The sequence below is a fragment of the Danio rerio genome, chromosome 16 (assembly GCF_049306965.1).
Source record: "Danio rerio strain Tuebingen ecotype United States chromosome 16, GRCz12tu, whole genome shotgun sequence".
In the NCBI taxonomy this organism is placed as follows: Eukaryota; Metazoa; Chordata; class Actinopteri; order Cypriniformes; family Danionidae; genus Danio; species Danio rerio.
The window spans coordinates 9,566,543-9,583,036 of NC_133191.1; the positions used below are offsets into that span (position 1 = coordinate 9,566,543).

A 16,494-nucleotide genomic window follows, 5' to 3' on the forward strand; every position below is an offset into this window, starting at 1 on the left:
CTCAACAATACACACTCTTTCATTATGTTAAATTTCATTCATTCATTTTCTTGTCGGCTTAGTCCCTTTATTAATCTGGGCCCATACAATGAACCACCAACTTATCCAGCAGGTTTTTACGCAGCGGATGCCCTTCCAGCCACAGTCCATCTCTGGGAAACATTCACACTTACACACACACACACTCATACACTACGGACAATTTAGCCTACCCAATTCACTTGTACCGCATGTCTTTGGAGGAAACCCACACGAACGCAGGGAGAACATGCAAACTCCACACAGAAACGCCAACTGAGCCGAGGATCGAACCAGCGACCCAGCGACCTTCTTGCTGTGAGGCGAACGTGCTACCCACTGCACCACTGCGTCACCCTATTCTTTCATTATGTTTGTGGCTGTTTTTGCCCCATTGACTTCCATTATAATGACATTTTTTCAATCCAAAGCCCATACAATCTTGCATTCCTGATAGTTGCCATTTTTCCCTGTTGGGAAAAGCTCAAATTAATCATTATTATTGTTGATCATCGGTTGGCAGTGCAAAAAGCTTCTAGCTTTTGCATGGAGTAATATGGTGTGTGTGTGTGTGTGTGTGTGTGCATGTTTTTGTGACATATCAGGACACAAATCTGTATAATAACATGGGTATGACACAGGTATTACAAAAAGGAGGTGAAATATGAGGACATTGGTGACGTCCTATATTCTTAAAATGCTTATAAATCACACAGGATGAGTTTAATCAGAGAGTAAAGCTGCACACAGTCTCCTGTGATGGTTAGGTATAGGGGTGGGGTAGGGTGAGGGCAATATAATATACGGTTTGGACAGTATAAAATGAATGGAAGCCTATGTAATGTCCCCACTTTTCACAAAAACAAATGTGTGTGTGTGTGTGTGTGTGATAGACGTTTGCGCACTTATCTTGATTCTATATGTCTGAGAAAATCAAAATAAGTAGCTCAGCTCTCAGGGCATCGTAAACATAGTGGGCTCTATTTTAACGATATAGACGCAAAGTCTAAAGAGCAGGGCACAAAAGCATTAAAGGTCAAACTGCAATTTCAGCCATGATTTGGTCGTCTGATACAAATTTAGGAAATCTTAATAGACTTCTGTAATCCTAGACTAAAATCTGTGATCTTCGATTTTTAGTTTGACATGTTCACCAACAGCTACTTAATGGCTGTTGCAATCACATTTTTTATCCAATGATATTCTGGCAGTGTCAGAAGTTTTTAGACCATTTGCTACAGTGTGACTTCAGCCGCGATGAGTGTCAAACCATGAACCAATAGAAGCACTGAATCTGATAATGCAATTAGCACAACAACTTCAAACCAGCTGGTTTTATTGAGGCATGCTGTGAGCAAAAATATCCACAGCCAAACATTGTTTGCCATGAGGTATTAAGTCAGAATGCTGGAGCATGAATGTTACGGATGGATATCGTCAAACTCTATATGAATGGTCGTGTTTGGCATGTCTTGATTGCCATTAAGTCTGACAGTATGACAACTGAGATCTTACAGGGTGACATAGGAATCATGTTCCTGCAGTCTGACATGCTACAATTGTTTAGAATTATTACAAATCGCACAGTGTGAGCCTGGCTGGGGGTGTGTCTTTTTTGCCTCACGGTTGAATCTCGGTTTGTGATTGCTAAACCTGTGATTGCTAATCCAGAATAAAGGTGCGGTCACACTGGGCTTTTCTCCTCATAGACTTCTATTCATACGCACGCGAATGCGTCAGACCGGAAACGCAGGGTCATGCGTCAAGTTTCCCCAGGTTGCTGCGGTGCAAAGTTCAAGCTTGGTGAACTCTGACCTGCGAAATCACATCACTTGACTGCGTGAGACCAATCAAGGATCAAAACATGACCTCTCTGGACAGAAATTTAAAACATGGAGCAATCGCTCGCTTTTTTAATGTCTAATCATCTTGTTTTATCCCGCCCCTTTTCGCAGCTCCGCACAACAGAATTTCACGCGCACAAACTCAAGTGTGACCGCAGCTTTAAACCTGTGCTGGAGCAGGAGCAGATAAGCTGTGAAGCGCAAATTACCATGACAACAAAGTGTGATTAATGTTGAGCTGTCTTTATAATACCTAAAACCCAGAATTGGTACAAAGTAAATGTATCTGTCTAGCAAGCTAATTTGGCTTCATGGAACAGATCCCAGCTCTGGACACCCAGGTTATGCAGGAGCGTGAATGTCACGGATAGATGACGTCAAACTCCATATGAATGGTCGTGTTTGGCACGTCTTGATTGTCATTAAGTCTGACATTAAGACAACTGAGATCTTACAGGGTGACATAGGAATCATGTTCCTGCAGTCTGACATGCTACAAATCGCACAGTGTGAGCCGAGCTTTAGAGTGTAAGCAACTTCCATGATGATGATGATGATGAGGATGATAAAGTAATCCAAATATAGCAGTTTCATTTGTTCATTTGGCAAGCCTGAATTACACCCCAAGAAATTAGAGAGTATTGATTTCATTTTCTTATTTGCCTTAAATTCAAACTTTGTCCCAATCAAAGCAAAGCACTTTTTTCTTTTTATTCACTTTTTATTCCTTGAACAAATTGAGAATCAGCTATCCTTTCAAGCCTGAAGTAAATACCCCCCCCCCCCTTTTTTTTTTTTTGCATAAAATTGACTGTAATCAGCAGTTTAGTGAATAACCTTAAAACCATCTTTTATTCTTTTAAGTGTGTACTCCGTGTGCCTCTGCAAAATTGGGACTATCTTCAAAAGTGCTTTGAAGCAAACATCAGTGTTCCCTTTTAACACTGTATAATGTGTCTTTCTAACAATTTATCAATTAGTTAATACATTAATTGTGAGATTAGCTGCTTGTTACTGATTGATCCTATGCTGATGATTTACATCTGATTATACCAGTGAGAACAAATGATTTTTTTTTACCATTGTCACATCTCTGACATATTATAGTTCATATAGGCATATTTATATGACATATACACTACCTGACAAAAGTCTTGTCATCGATCCCAGTTGTAAGAGCAACAAATAATAACCTTACTTGACAGAAACCATGAAGGTTAATATGACTATTTTCAATTTTATTACGCCATCCGTCCACACTATGCCGGAGTTTTTGAGCGCCGAAAACGGAGCGTTTTGGAAACGCTGAAGAGGCCGTTTGCATTCTAAAACGCTGCTGCTCTGTCTCAGTGTGGATGGGGGAAAACGGAGACATCTGAAAATGAAGGCGGGGCTGCCGACATTCGCCTCTCTGATTGGGGCTTTTTCCTCAATATTAAGTAGCCTAAACACACAGTTCAGTCTTGCATCCTCTCCGTGTAAATTCAGACTTCGCAAGTTTGATATGGAAATTAAACTCCTGATTTCTCCTCATTTACAAAGTCATTTACATCACCCTGGCTATGCTGTTTCATTGTCTTAATAATAAACTTAAAACATGATATGAGGAACTGCTATTTTCATTTTGATATTAGCAACTTAACAGACATCAAAAATGTGTATCGTGTAGCTGCAAAATATGAGTATCATCTTCATGCATATTTATACCAAACTGAGCCTATAACATTACTGCCTTTTTTTTCTTTTAATTGAAAATACAAAACATACCCTCTCTTTCACTGAATATCAGTTTTGATAATCAATAATGGCCATTTTAAAAGTATAACATACAATAAGTTTATACAATAGAGAAAAAAAGGCAAGCAATCAGTCAATTGTGCAGAATCGGTGTCCGCGGTTACATTAATTAAGATATTACCCAAACTTATAATTGCACTCGGCCAAAACATGTTACCTGAGAACAAGTAATAGATTTTAAAGACCAAAGTCTGGGAATTTGTTGTTAGATATAGACAACAAGATGAATTATATATCACGTTTAGCCAATATAGTGAGATTAGATCAAACTTGAGATCCTTGATGAACAGTCCGATGTGCACACCCCTTGTATGGGTATGTGCTCAAAGCACTCTGCAGCGCATGCTAGAGTGTGTGTGTCTGTGTGTGTGGTCACGTGATGTGTGTTTTCTCTGTTTTAATGTAGATGGAGAGCTGTTCAGGAACGCTGGGTAAAACGCTAGTGTGGACGCGGATCGTTTTCTTTCTAAAACGCCGCTTTAAAACTAAAACGTACTAGTGTAAACGGGGCCTTAAGCATTTATTTAGTTGTTTAAAGTGTAAAATGAGATGAAAGTCAGTGTGAATGCAAGCACCTTCAGTAGCAGCAGGCTAGTGCAGAAAGTCCATTGAAAATACTGGGGTAAAATAAATGGTCATGTTTTAAAGAGATGGAAATGGAACTTAATGCAGTGCTTCTTGTCTGGTCTGAGACCCACTTTTCATGCTATATCTATCAGGCATAGAAATCAGATCTTGATTTTGTAATGGCACGACAGTTCTTAGGCTGGTTGATTGAAAATTATAAGTCTGTGTGCGTACCACATTGTTTTTCCTTCAGCCACAACCCAACACTGAAAGTATTTTAACTCATGAACCCTCAGTGCTGGAAAACACTCACCCACACACACACACACACACACACACACACACACACACACACACACACACTACGGCCATTTTAGTTTATCCAATTCACCTATACCACATGTCTTTGGACTGTGGGGTAAACTGGAGGAAACATGCAAACTCCACACAGAAAGACCTTCTAGCCCAATCAGGGCTCGAACTAATGAACATGCTGCGAGCCTACAGTTCTTCCCACTGACTCACCATGGCACCCTTGATGTTAAACAATTTTATGCAATTTAATTTTAACGCCGTCAAGTACCTTAATAACAGACACAACATAACTGAAATATATGCCTTGAATAAACACATCCACCTATTAAATGATAAGACAACACGAACTTTCTTCGGATACATTAAACGTAATTTAAAGACACTCTCACTCTTGATAAAGGTAAATAAATGTGAACAAGGACACTGCCGCATTGTAACGTAATTAATCTTTTTTTGTCTTATCTTCTCACCCTCTTTTTCTCTCAGACTTTACTGGAGGATGCAGAACGGTGTCGACACAAGATGCAGACCGCCTCTAGTCTGATCAGCGGGCTGGCGGGAGAAAAGGAGCGTTGGACACAGCTTAGTAAAGAGTTTGCTGCACAGACCAAAAGACTCGTTGGTGTGTTTTTACTGAATATTCAATGCTTCTTTTTGCAGTTTTTACCCTTAAGCCTATATAATCATAAAGGATCAGATTTACTTTTAGGCAGCACAACCTGTCTTTTTGATGTTAAAATAGTACTTTGGGTGTTTACTAATATCACACAGAGAGGAATAGCAATAAAAAGGCAGGGCCACAGCTGTTTTTGCGCCAGACCTTACTGAAAATGCCTTTGTAGGAGTATTTAAATGAGTCACGCAACACCGTTTATGTTCTGGGCTAATCAAATTATGGGTATTTGCGCCATTGTTTAAAACCTTTAAATGCATGCCTTAAATGATACCCTAAAAAAGGCTGCAGTTGTTGTTGTCAGGAGAAGGCATCGCAGAGAGTGCATGGCATTTTTCCACATAAACAGTTGAAGTAAGAATTTTTAGCCCCCTATTAATTTTTTTTTCTTTTTTAAATATTTTCTAAATGATGTTTAACAGAGCAAAGAAATTTTCACAGTATGTCTGATAATATTTTTTTTTCTGAAGAAAGTTTTATTTGTTTTATTTCGACCAGAATAAAATCAGTTTTTAATTTTTTACACACAATTTTAAGGACAAAATTATTAGCCGCTTCAGGCTCATTTTTTTTCGATAGTCTACAGAACAAACCATCGTTATACAATAACTTGCCTAGTTAACCTAATTAACCAAGTTAAGCCTTTAAATGTTACTTTAAGCTGTATAGAAGTGTCTTGAAAAATATCTAGTAAAATATTATTTACTATCATCATGGCAAAGATAAAATAGAACCGTTATTAGAAATGAGTTATTAAAACTATTATGTTTAGAAATGTGTTGAGCAAATGTTCTCTCTGTTAAACAGAAAACAAGGAAAAAAATAAACAGTGGGGCCAATAATTCAGGGGCTAATAATTCTGACTTCAACTGTATTTGTAATAGCAGAGGAACACATTATCCAGACATATTGTTTGCTAAATGTAGTTGTTAATTTGCTTCAGGAATGAAAAGACGACTAGGGTGAGTCATGTAATACCAGCACAATCTTAGTTTGCTCAGACGGTTTGCAATCTGCTCTTTTAAATAAACTAAAACTATACTTTTGTATATTACAAAATTGAAGGGGGTTTGAATACTTTCCATATCCACTGGATTTTTGCTCTTTGTTATATTGGAGCCATTTGCTAAAATCATTTAAGTACATTTTTTCCTCTTTGATGTATACACAGCTACCCGTATTGACAGAAAAACACAGAGGTGTTGACATTTTTTAAGATCTATTAAAAAAGAAAAAATGTAAACATCACATGGTCCTAAGTATCCATATCTTTTGCTCTGTATTTAGTAGAAGCAGCCTTTTGATCTAATACAGCTAGAGTCTTTTTGGGAAATATGCAACAAGTTTTTCACACCTGGATTTGGGGATTCTCTGCCATTCTTCCTTGCAGATCCTCTTCAGTTATGTCAGGTTGGATGGTAAACATTGGTGCACAGCCATTATTAGGTCTTTCCCGAGATGCTCAATTGAATTTAAGTCAAGGCTCTGGCTGGGCCATTCAAGAAAAGTCAAAGAAAGTTGTTGCGAAGCCACTCTTCATTATTTTAGCTGCATGTTTAGAGTCGTTGTCTTGTTGGGAGGTAAACCTTCGGCCCAGTCTGAGGTCTTGAGCATTCTGGAGAAAGTTTTCGTCCAGGATATCCCTGTACGTGGCTGCATTCATCTTTCCTTTAATTGCAACCAGCCATCCTGTCCCAGTCATTCTGTCCCTGTGCCCAAATTCAAGGGGGTCTGATTACTTTCTGTACCCACTGTATATTTTTGATCACCCACACCTTATGAGAATAGTGGCTTATTTGCCACTACGCTAATTTGTGTTATGCTTATTGCGTTGGTTGATATGAGATGTTGCGTCTTTGTCCTTTCATTTGTGGATTGTCTGTTTGGTAAATCTGGCATATATTGTCTTCAATTGGGATAACTCCCAAATTTGTTTGTTCAACAAAACTGATGTTTGCAAAAAATACTCAAAAGAGACTGCACAGCATTAACTTAAAATCAAATAACATTTAGTTTATTACATTTAAGAATTTAATTTTACATTTTTCATTTTTCAGGTGATGTTCTGCTGGCTACTGCCTTCTTGTCCTATTCGGGACCTTTTAACCAAGAGTTCCGCAACCTCCTCCTCACTGATTGGCAGAGAGAAATGAAGTTCCGCCAGATTCCTTTTAGAACCAATCTAAATCTTACTGAGATGTTGATCGATGCTCCAACAGTAAGTGAATGGAACCTGCAGGGACTGCCTAACGATGATCTGTCCATCCAGAATGGGATAATTGTCACAAAAGCTGCCAGATTTCCCCTGCTGATTGACCCCCAGACCCAGGGAAAGATCTGGATCAAGAACAAAGAGTCCAAGAATGAACTTCAGGTAAGAATCACAATAGCTATTTTTGCAGCCACCAAATTTTATGCATATTTTGGATATGTGCATAAAAAATGGTAGATGGAAACACCAAGATGCGCATACATTTTTAAAATGCACATAAAAATACATGCGCATAACTAAGCAGAATAAACTCTTTATTCGATAAGAAAAGATGTGCATAAACTACAATGGAAACACTTTTACCGAACAAACTCCAGTATGCGCATTAAAAAGGTCATGTGATTTTGTTATAAGAGATCATGTGATGATAAAAATGTGTATGAATGGACAAACCAGCAGGCTGAGCACATTGTAAAATATCTGAAATATTGTTTTAGTCATTTCTAAAACACCTTAACCATTTCAGTATTGGTGTTAATATATTACTAATGACCTCCAGAACTGTCAAGAGTGCCTGTGCTCCACATCTCATGCCTTCAAATGCCACCTCGCGTTTACTTTAATAAATGAAGAAAAGATTGGATGGAAACGCTGCTTTATTTGCACGTCTTTTATGCGATAACACAGTTTTGTACATAAAGTTAATTCACATTTTTGGATGGAAATATAGCTATTGAATAACTCATACAGTACATTGTTGATAATATGAATTTACACAGTGTGGTTCATCGGTGTTTATAGAGTACATATTGCTTTGTTGAAAAAGATGTTTGCAACCCGGGCTCATTGTGGAAACGTAGTCCCGCGGACATTTCTGGAGATCGCGGAATACGTCCCGGCGGGTACGTACGGCTGCAGTTTTTGTTTTCGCGAATCCGCGAGAGGCCGCTGTTGCTCGCTTTTTCGCACCTCAGACGCCTCTCCGCGCCCGCGCTGTTCTCGCGTGAACCCGCCGGACGCCGCTATCCGACTGACCGGATGATTGACTGCGCGACTGGCCAATCGGCCGACTCCCCCTCCTCCTTCCCTGAACCCAACCGATTTTACCGATCGACCCGCCTGCCCGCTCGCTTCCCTAAACCCGAGCAACAGTTCACAAAAGCCGTCCAAAAAAATAAAAGCCCTGGTTTTTATTATTCCACCGCATTTTCGGATTTCGCCGCGTTCTCACCCTGTCACGAAACTCGTTCACTTAATTTTTGGGATTCTGTTTTTGTCTTACCTGATTGCTGGAGCTGCTCTTTCCCGGACTCGAAACCGGTCGCCGTGGTCGACCCCTCTCCGCATCTCGAGCCTGTCGACGTACGCGCTGAGCTGAGTGGACAAACGGGTTGCAGCAGGGAAGCCCTCCACAAGGAGGTAAGGCAAGCGCGAAAGGGAACAGCGTCACACCACCCCACAGCGTTCGCTTGAAAAAAATTAACGCGGCCGTACGTACCCCCCGGGACGTATTCAGCTGTCTCCAGAAACGTCCGCGGGACTACGTTTTCAGAATGAGCTTGGGTTGGATGTTTCAATCAGTTAGCTGTTACAAATCATAAATAAAAACATAAATGAAAATACATTTGTTAACATACACTACCTGACAAAAGTCAGTTGTCGTCGATCGCAGTTGTAAGAGCAACAAATAATAACTTGACTTCTAGTTGATCTTTTGGAAAAGTGGCAGAGGGTAGATTTTTACTCTGTACCTTTAATTAAAAATAATTAAAAATAAAGACATAATCATATTTTATTTTGGTAAAATAAGCGTAATCTAGAGGCTTTTCTCTTTCATATAAGCCACTTCTAATATCAAATAAAACTAGAAGTCGAATTATTATTTGTTGTTCCTAAAACATGGATAGGCGACAAGACTTTTGTCAGGTAGTGTATAGTACAAATAAAACCTAAATAAACCATTTGTGAATAATACAACCCAAGCTCATTGTAAATATATGCCTCAGCCTTTATTTTCCAAAATGTAAAATACTTTTTCTGGGCACATTTTATTGCACGTTTCAAATCCACTACTATCCACTATAGAGGGCGTTGTCTACATTTTTGTTAATTTGAAAAACTTTACTTAGGAGTATGTTTTGTTGTATGTTTTAGATACACATCATTCTTGTATCACCATAAGTGGAGTTTTATAAACTAACTAATTCAAGCTTACAATAAATAGACCGATATCACCCTACTGCCTTACCTCCGTTTTGGAAGAATCCCCCCTTCCACCCCATCTCCTCCTTTTCCTCCCTTTTGCAGGCGGAATTCTCAAGACCTACCTGATTCCGGACCCCCTTTATATGCTTATTGACCAGGCAGGAGCCTTGGGCTCAATTATCTCTGAGCTCAGAGATTTTCTTCTAGAAAAGCATGCCAAACCTGCTATTAACACCAAGCGTATTTAAGTGTGAACTTTTGGAATAGGCAAAGAGTATCATACAGATTACCTAGCAAAACAGAGACCTAAACCTAACCAATACTGTTTTCAGTAGCAAAGATAAAAGGGCATTTTGATCACATAAATTTACATTGATTTTACATTGCGTTTATTTCTTTTGTGGAACAAGACTCAACCCTAAAAATTGTCCATATGAAGATAGATAGGTAAGGCTAACATATTTGATTACGAATCTTAGACATTTTTTTGTATTTTTGTGGTATTTATTCGTTGTTGTGCAAAGAACTGCATGAAAACAATCCTTTATTCATCCATAATATGTCATTGTAAATATAAATTGTGTGAAAAGAAACAAAAGTTGTTGGAAAAACAGTCATACGACCTAAAGTCAAATGTGTTTAAGTATGTTTTTGCAAACTCAGAATGTAAGCAGAGTTTCCAACTAGCCTGTGTTGGAATAATAGAAGTATATGAGCAATTTTGGAATGCTGGTCTTACAAGAAAAACCTCAAGAACATAATGTGCTTTACATCTTAAAATCACAAGTAAAACATACTTTTTTACATATGAAAGGAGAAAAAAGTGAACAGACATTCACTTTGTCGTGCTACACTGACAATGGTAAGAGAAAATATGCTTTAGGTGGTAAGTAAACATAAAGTACCCTAAAACAAAATACCTTTTCAGGTGTAAAAAGTTGAACACTTATATTCTTGCAAGCCATGCTGAAATCTAATTGGCTATGCACAGCTTGCACTGATGCATGGTTTCTTTTTGAGAGGTCAGACACCCTTTCCAAGGTTTGACCTCATAACAATTCACCTCCTCCTTAGGTAATAGCTTTCCCCAGGAACAGAACTTGAGTTGGGTCTGTAATAAGGTCTTGCTGTTTCCACAGATCACCTCGCTGAATCACAAGTATTTCAGAAACCATCTAGAGGACAGTTTATCTCTGGGGCGTCCGCTACTGATTGAGGATGTTGGGGAGGAATTGGATCCAGCCTTGGACAATGTCTTGGAAAAGAACTTCATCAAGACTGGCTTCACTTATAAGGTATTGTTATGAAGAGCAATAAGCAAAAGAGGTCTGACATCACTGTGCTATATGTTTACAAATCTATGATAATGTCTATTTACAAATCTATGATAATGTTAAACCTTGCTGTTTGTATCTTATTAATTAATTTGAAGCATTAAAGAGGACATACTGTACAAAAATCACGTTTATAGGTGGTTTAAACACAGTTGTGTGTAGGGGTGTCACGATTTCGATTTTTAATCGAAATTTATGCTCAGTTTCGATTATCGAATCAAAAAATAGAATCGTCGAAGCTGCCACGCTCCCATGTCACGTCAGCTTGGCTTGCCAAGCGGGAAAAAAACAGGCTTGTTAAAGTGCTTGTTAAACTGCAGAAGCAGGAGACCCGTCGACAGAGCTTAAACCCTCTCCTCTTTCAATGAAGTCGCCGGTGTTTAAGCATTTTGGATTTCCAGTGAGTTATGTTGACAACGTTCGTGTTGTCGACAAAAAAAACACAGTTTTGCAAGCTCTGCTATGTACGTATTACGTACGGTTCGTCCGATAGACAACACCGGCATCGCGATCCTCCGCCCGCCCCCGTTGCAAATCCGCTCGCGAAAAGTACACACTCAGGCCCTGTTTACACTGTGTTTGTTTTTAAACGGCATTTTAGAACGACAACGATTTGACATCCACAGTGGCGTGTAGCATTTCTGAGCAGCCCTCCTTCCTCTCTACCTCTGAAAATGCACATCACGTGACCACACAGACACAGACGCACACACAGCCATGCGCTCGAGACAGCAGGTCCAGGCAGTCAGAGGACTGCTTCAATCTTTCACTCACTTGTACTTTGTCATTTTAGCGAACACCTCAGATACTGTTGGCTGGTTCCTGTTGGTTGTGCGTCTTTTTTTACCGACGCCATTATAACGACACAGATCACTGCCTATTCACGAGTCCCGCAGAAAAATTGATTGACAGGTGGTAATTATGTGTGTATCTTGCCTTTATTCATTTACTGTATGATTTGTTTATGGGTAAAACAAAGACCATGCAGGTCAGGTAGTTTAAACGGTAGGCTACAAATAATTAATTGGTCATTAATTAATTAATTATTCATAATCGAAAATCGAATCGAATCGTGCCTTTAGAATCGAAAATGTAATCGAATCGAGGATTTAGAGGATCGTGACACCCTTAGTTGTGTGGCAATAGTCTGTGAATATAATCAGCTTCTAGTGGTAAAAATGTATACATTTTATTTTTAACAATCACACTTCATAAAAACAGTCTGCAGAAACACTGTGATGGACATGTTGCCCTTGTATGTACGTGTCATCATAGAAGGAAAGCCCCTTTAATGACAATCTCTCTCTCATTAGCATAGGTAGTTAGTCTTGTTTTTGAATCTACCACTATGCTGACATTTAGGCATTTGTAGCTTGTCCTTTTTTGAAAAGAGGGCTGGGACCACCATCTCATTTGAATTTAAAGTGACAGTCACAAAAAAGGCACAATTAGAAGGGCTAAGTACAAAGGCTAAAAGGGGCAGTTTCAAAGAGTTATAAAACATTGTTTGTTTGGTATTTTGAGCTGAAACTTCAAATATAAACACAAGGAAAAACAGAGCTAAATATACTTGTCAAATACATTATTTAAATAAAAATATAATACAGCCTATATAGATTAAATGTCCTGCAAAATATTCACATATTCACACAAGGGTTAAAAGTATCAATGCTTGAGCTTCACTTGGGTCACACTGGTAAACAGTTTGACTCGTAAATATACATGTGGGAAAAACCTATAGACTGTAAAAGATATGGATGTAGTATTCATGACTTTATCCATAGGTTTCTGAAGAATGCAAAAGAAGCTACCAGAAGGCATGGCCAACCGTCGCCATTTTGTTTGCACATCATCGCACCGACTGGGGGATACCAAACAAGGGCAAAGTAGCGGAGCTACAGAGGCCTGCTATCATTTTGCTTAGGCTGGCTTTTCTATCGAAAGAAACACTTAATGCTTCATTACATGTGACTCATTTGTGATCTGACCACTTGTGCTTGGTTGTACACTATTTTAATAAAGTGTTTAGATTTTTAAAAACATTCCTGTTATACTACATTGAGCCACTAAACACTGTTCTTCTCACTGTTTTCTACAGGACGAAAACATGAATTACATCCAAATACTTAAAATATAGTCTGTGTTAATAAATGCAAGGCTATTTATGAAATCCAGGCATAACACTGCATTGCAACATTTCAGATGACTGTTCTAGAGCCTACAGCTTATCAATCTGTCAGATTCTGGAGTGCATTACAAGTCTAAGGAAAATATGAATGATAAATGATCTTAAATAAAACAAATACATTTATAGAGATGGTATATAAGTATATAATTTCACTCACCTGGAAAATGGAGGCCATGTCAATGGTTTGTGAGCAAAATTCAGTGCACACAGCATCCCATATAATCGGATAATTGTTAAAAAGCTTTTAGTCTTATCTATATACTAATTCTTAAATACTTTAGCTCATCCATGAACATGATTTCTGCAGGAGTCCTAAAAGATTTAATAAAGACCACAATTCTCATCATTTCACACTCATTAAACCTTTGCTTTTTTTGTTTTGAATATGTGCTCTCCAGTGGTAAAAATGACATACTGTACCTTTAAGCTAAGATTAATATAAGAAACTTAACAGAACATGAAAGTATCGATGCTATACTGTTTTCTAACTTCTGTTATATTATCTGTGGTGACACCAGCTATTTTAACAGCTTACTACTTGATTGTGAGAGACAGTCATAATCTTGCGGCCATCTTTCGTTAATTTCCTTATCAATTATCCAGGCCAAAATAAAATGTGATGCTGCTTCACAATCACCTACAGCAGCTGTTTCACACATCCAAAAAAGAAGTGGAAATAGCAAGCTGAGGAAATAGCTCTGACAGCTTTAACCAGTCAGCACTATTAATACAAAGGTGCAAACACCTGATCACACATTATTTATAGCACAGACCAAACGGGAGACGCTGGATGTGCTTTATTGTTGTCAAACCACTGCATAATCACATCACAGCCGTCTGCATTTAATGTCTGCTAATTGCCACAGAAATAAAATGAGCTACTCCCTGCTGAGATAATGGGCATATCATTTTTAAACATCTTCACCAACACTATTTTATGCTAGAAAGGTCATCGACACTTCTAATGTTTAAGACTTTTATATTGTTGAAAGGTCATGTAACTTATTCAAATCAAGTCTATCTTATCTTTTTTACTTATATGGACTCTTTTAACACTTCTAAAAGCAGCGGAAGTCATCATAGTTGGGTACACTTACGCCTGTTTCACACCGCAAGCGTCAGCGGTGCGTGAGCAGAGCGTGAGCAGCGCATGTTTTTTCGGCGTCCATGTTAACAGATTAGAGCTTTCATACCGTACGCAGCAGCAGCGCGTCAGAGCGAGGCGTGAGCGTCGCTGAAGCAGCGGTGCAGCGATAATTTCGGCGCTGGGTCTATTTTTGACGTGCTGCTCACGCTCAATTAAAGTGACAGTGCATTGATAATGACCTAAATACATTGGATGACAGTAAAAAGTAACAATTTTACCCAATAAATGTGTCAATAATATCAACTGATTTATATATAGTCAATCAAATGAACTTAAACGATTAAAAACTGCAACAAACCTTTATTTCGGCCCGAACTTCAAAACCAATTGTAAAACAATTTTAGTATCAGTTTTGTTGGAGAGGGGAAGTGATTTACGGGAATTGTAGTCCATAGCGAAGTGTATTGTGGGTAGTGTAGTTTGGCACGCATGCTGGATGATGTAAACTCGCTGTGTGCTGTGCTGCTCAAGCAGAGGAAGAAAGCTTTATTCGGCTTTGCTTTATGTTCGCTCAAGTTATTCCACCTGGGAGCTGTTTGCACTGTGAACCTGAGAACACGAAAATAAGTTAAAGAAGGGCATGCACTGATCACTTTTGTCCGTCTCATCCTTTGCACGAGCATGAATTAACGTGCTGTTACTCTGCCGCTGGACATTACTGAAGTGGATCATGAATAAATATCATTATAACTATACTGTATATATATTATTATAACTATGGGTTTACAACATCCTGGCAATCACAAACCAAATGACATGATATCACAGGCGATTGTCTTCTGACTGTAGACACATACTCCTCATAGAGTTTGAGAAGCATACAGTACTGTTTGATCTATAAAATTTGTAAAATAAAGATTTTCAGGTTAAAGAAACAGCATAGGAGGAGGTTGCCGTTGGTCTTGGTGCAGATAAAAAGTTTGAAAAGTGTATTTGTATATAGAGAGACATAGGTAACTAGATAGAATAGACAGCGATATGTTGATCTCTGCAGCAGCTGCCGGAGAGCTGCGCACTGCAGACGCAGCTGGTGTGAAAGGCAAACGCCTGCGTGCTGCTTCTGCTCGACATACGCGCTGCTCACGCGCTGCTCACGCACTGCTTTCGCTTGCCGGTGAATGGTAAAGGATCAGAATTCATTTGTTTGTATTTCAGCTTGCTCAAATAATAAAAGAAAAACTCAAGTGTTGTCACAACTTTCAGATAGAGAAAGGAAATTGTGTAAGACTAATAATGGCCTTCAGAAGAGAAAACAATGCCAAATTCATTGGAAACACCTCGCGTATGCATAAATGTTTTTGTAGTTTGAACTGTATCTTTATAAATGTGCATAATTTTTAAAATCTAAATATTAAAAACGTTAGATGATTTAATTAACTGATGACCTTTAAACATGTCATCACTGTTTTGTGAAAGGGTGCACAGGCATGGAAATCTGTGAACAGACAGCAAGGAAGTGGGTGTGACTAGGAAAAGCTGGGGAGAAAGAAGGAAGCAAGCAAATGTCATGTGTCAGTGGTCCATACTCTGACTAAAAATCAGAGAAAAAACGTTAGTAAATGCACAATTTTTAAATGTAAAGAGCATTAAAGGAATTGATTATATGACTGTGTCACATGCCCACAATGACTACATGACTAGTTTTCGTTTTCACTCTGCAAAATGAAAACGCATTTTCAAATGTGTCCACTTTGGACTGTGTTTCAAAAAGATTTGTTTCGTTTCCTAAAAACGCAGTCTCAGGGCCCTATCATACACCCGGCGCAGTGTGGCGCAAGGCATGGCGCAGTAGTCTTTTGGTAGTTTCGGCTTGGCGCATGAGTCATTTTGCGCTGTTTAAATAGCAAATGCATTAGCGCTCATTTGTGCGCCCATAGGCGTTCTGGTCTAAAAAGGAAGGCGTTCTGAGGCGCACTGCTGGCGCGTTGCTATTTTGAGAAACTATAATAGATTTTTCATTAGACTAAAACTAACCCGGTCTAAACTCCGGCGCAGAGTTGTGCCTCGCTTACGCACTGCTTAATACGCACAAGAGAGCAATAGGCAAATATCTTTACATATGAAAAAAATTAAATATTAAGGATGTATATAGGATATAATAAGAATAGAAATAGGATATAAATATAAAGGATTAAAATATTACAAAACATATTATTTTCTAGCCTACATAAATATGAAAAATCACTGCTTTTAT

At 38.6% G+C, this 16,494-nt stretch overlaps 2 protein-coding genes across 12 annotated transcripts in view; one reads left to right on the plus strand and one right to left on the minus strand.

Annotated features, from left to right (window-relative positions):
- The window catches only part of dnah5 (dynein, axonemal, heavy chain 5), a 242,680-nt gene that overhangs the window by 171,140 nt on the left and 55,046 nt on the right, over positions 1–16,494 (plus strand). For all 10 annotated transcript variants that reach the window (XM_073925786.1, XM_073925788.1, XM_073925787.1 and 7 more), the window contains 3 exons: positions 5,028–5,163; positions 7,272–7,588; positions 10,771–10,926. In XM_073925786.1, coding sequence (XP_073781887.1) covers positions 5,028–5,163; positions 7,272–7,588; positions 10,771–10,926 — 609 coding nt within the window. The remainder of the gene's footprint in view (positions 1–5,027; positions 5,164–7,271; positions 7,589–10,770; positions 10,927–16,494) is intronic.
- The window catches only part of adcy2a (adenylate cyclase 2a), a 217,072-nt gene that overhangs the window by 26,523 nt on the left and 174,055 nt on the right, over positions 1–16,494 (minus strand). The window lies entirely within an intron of this gene.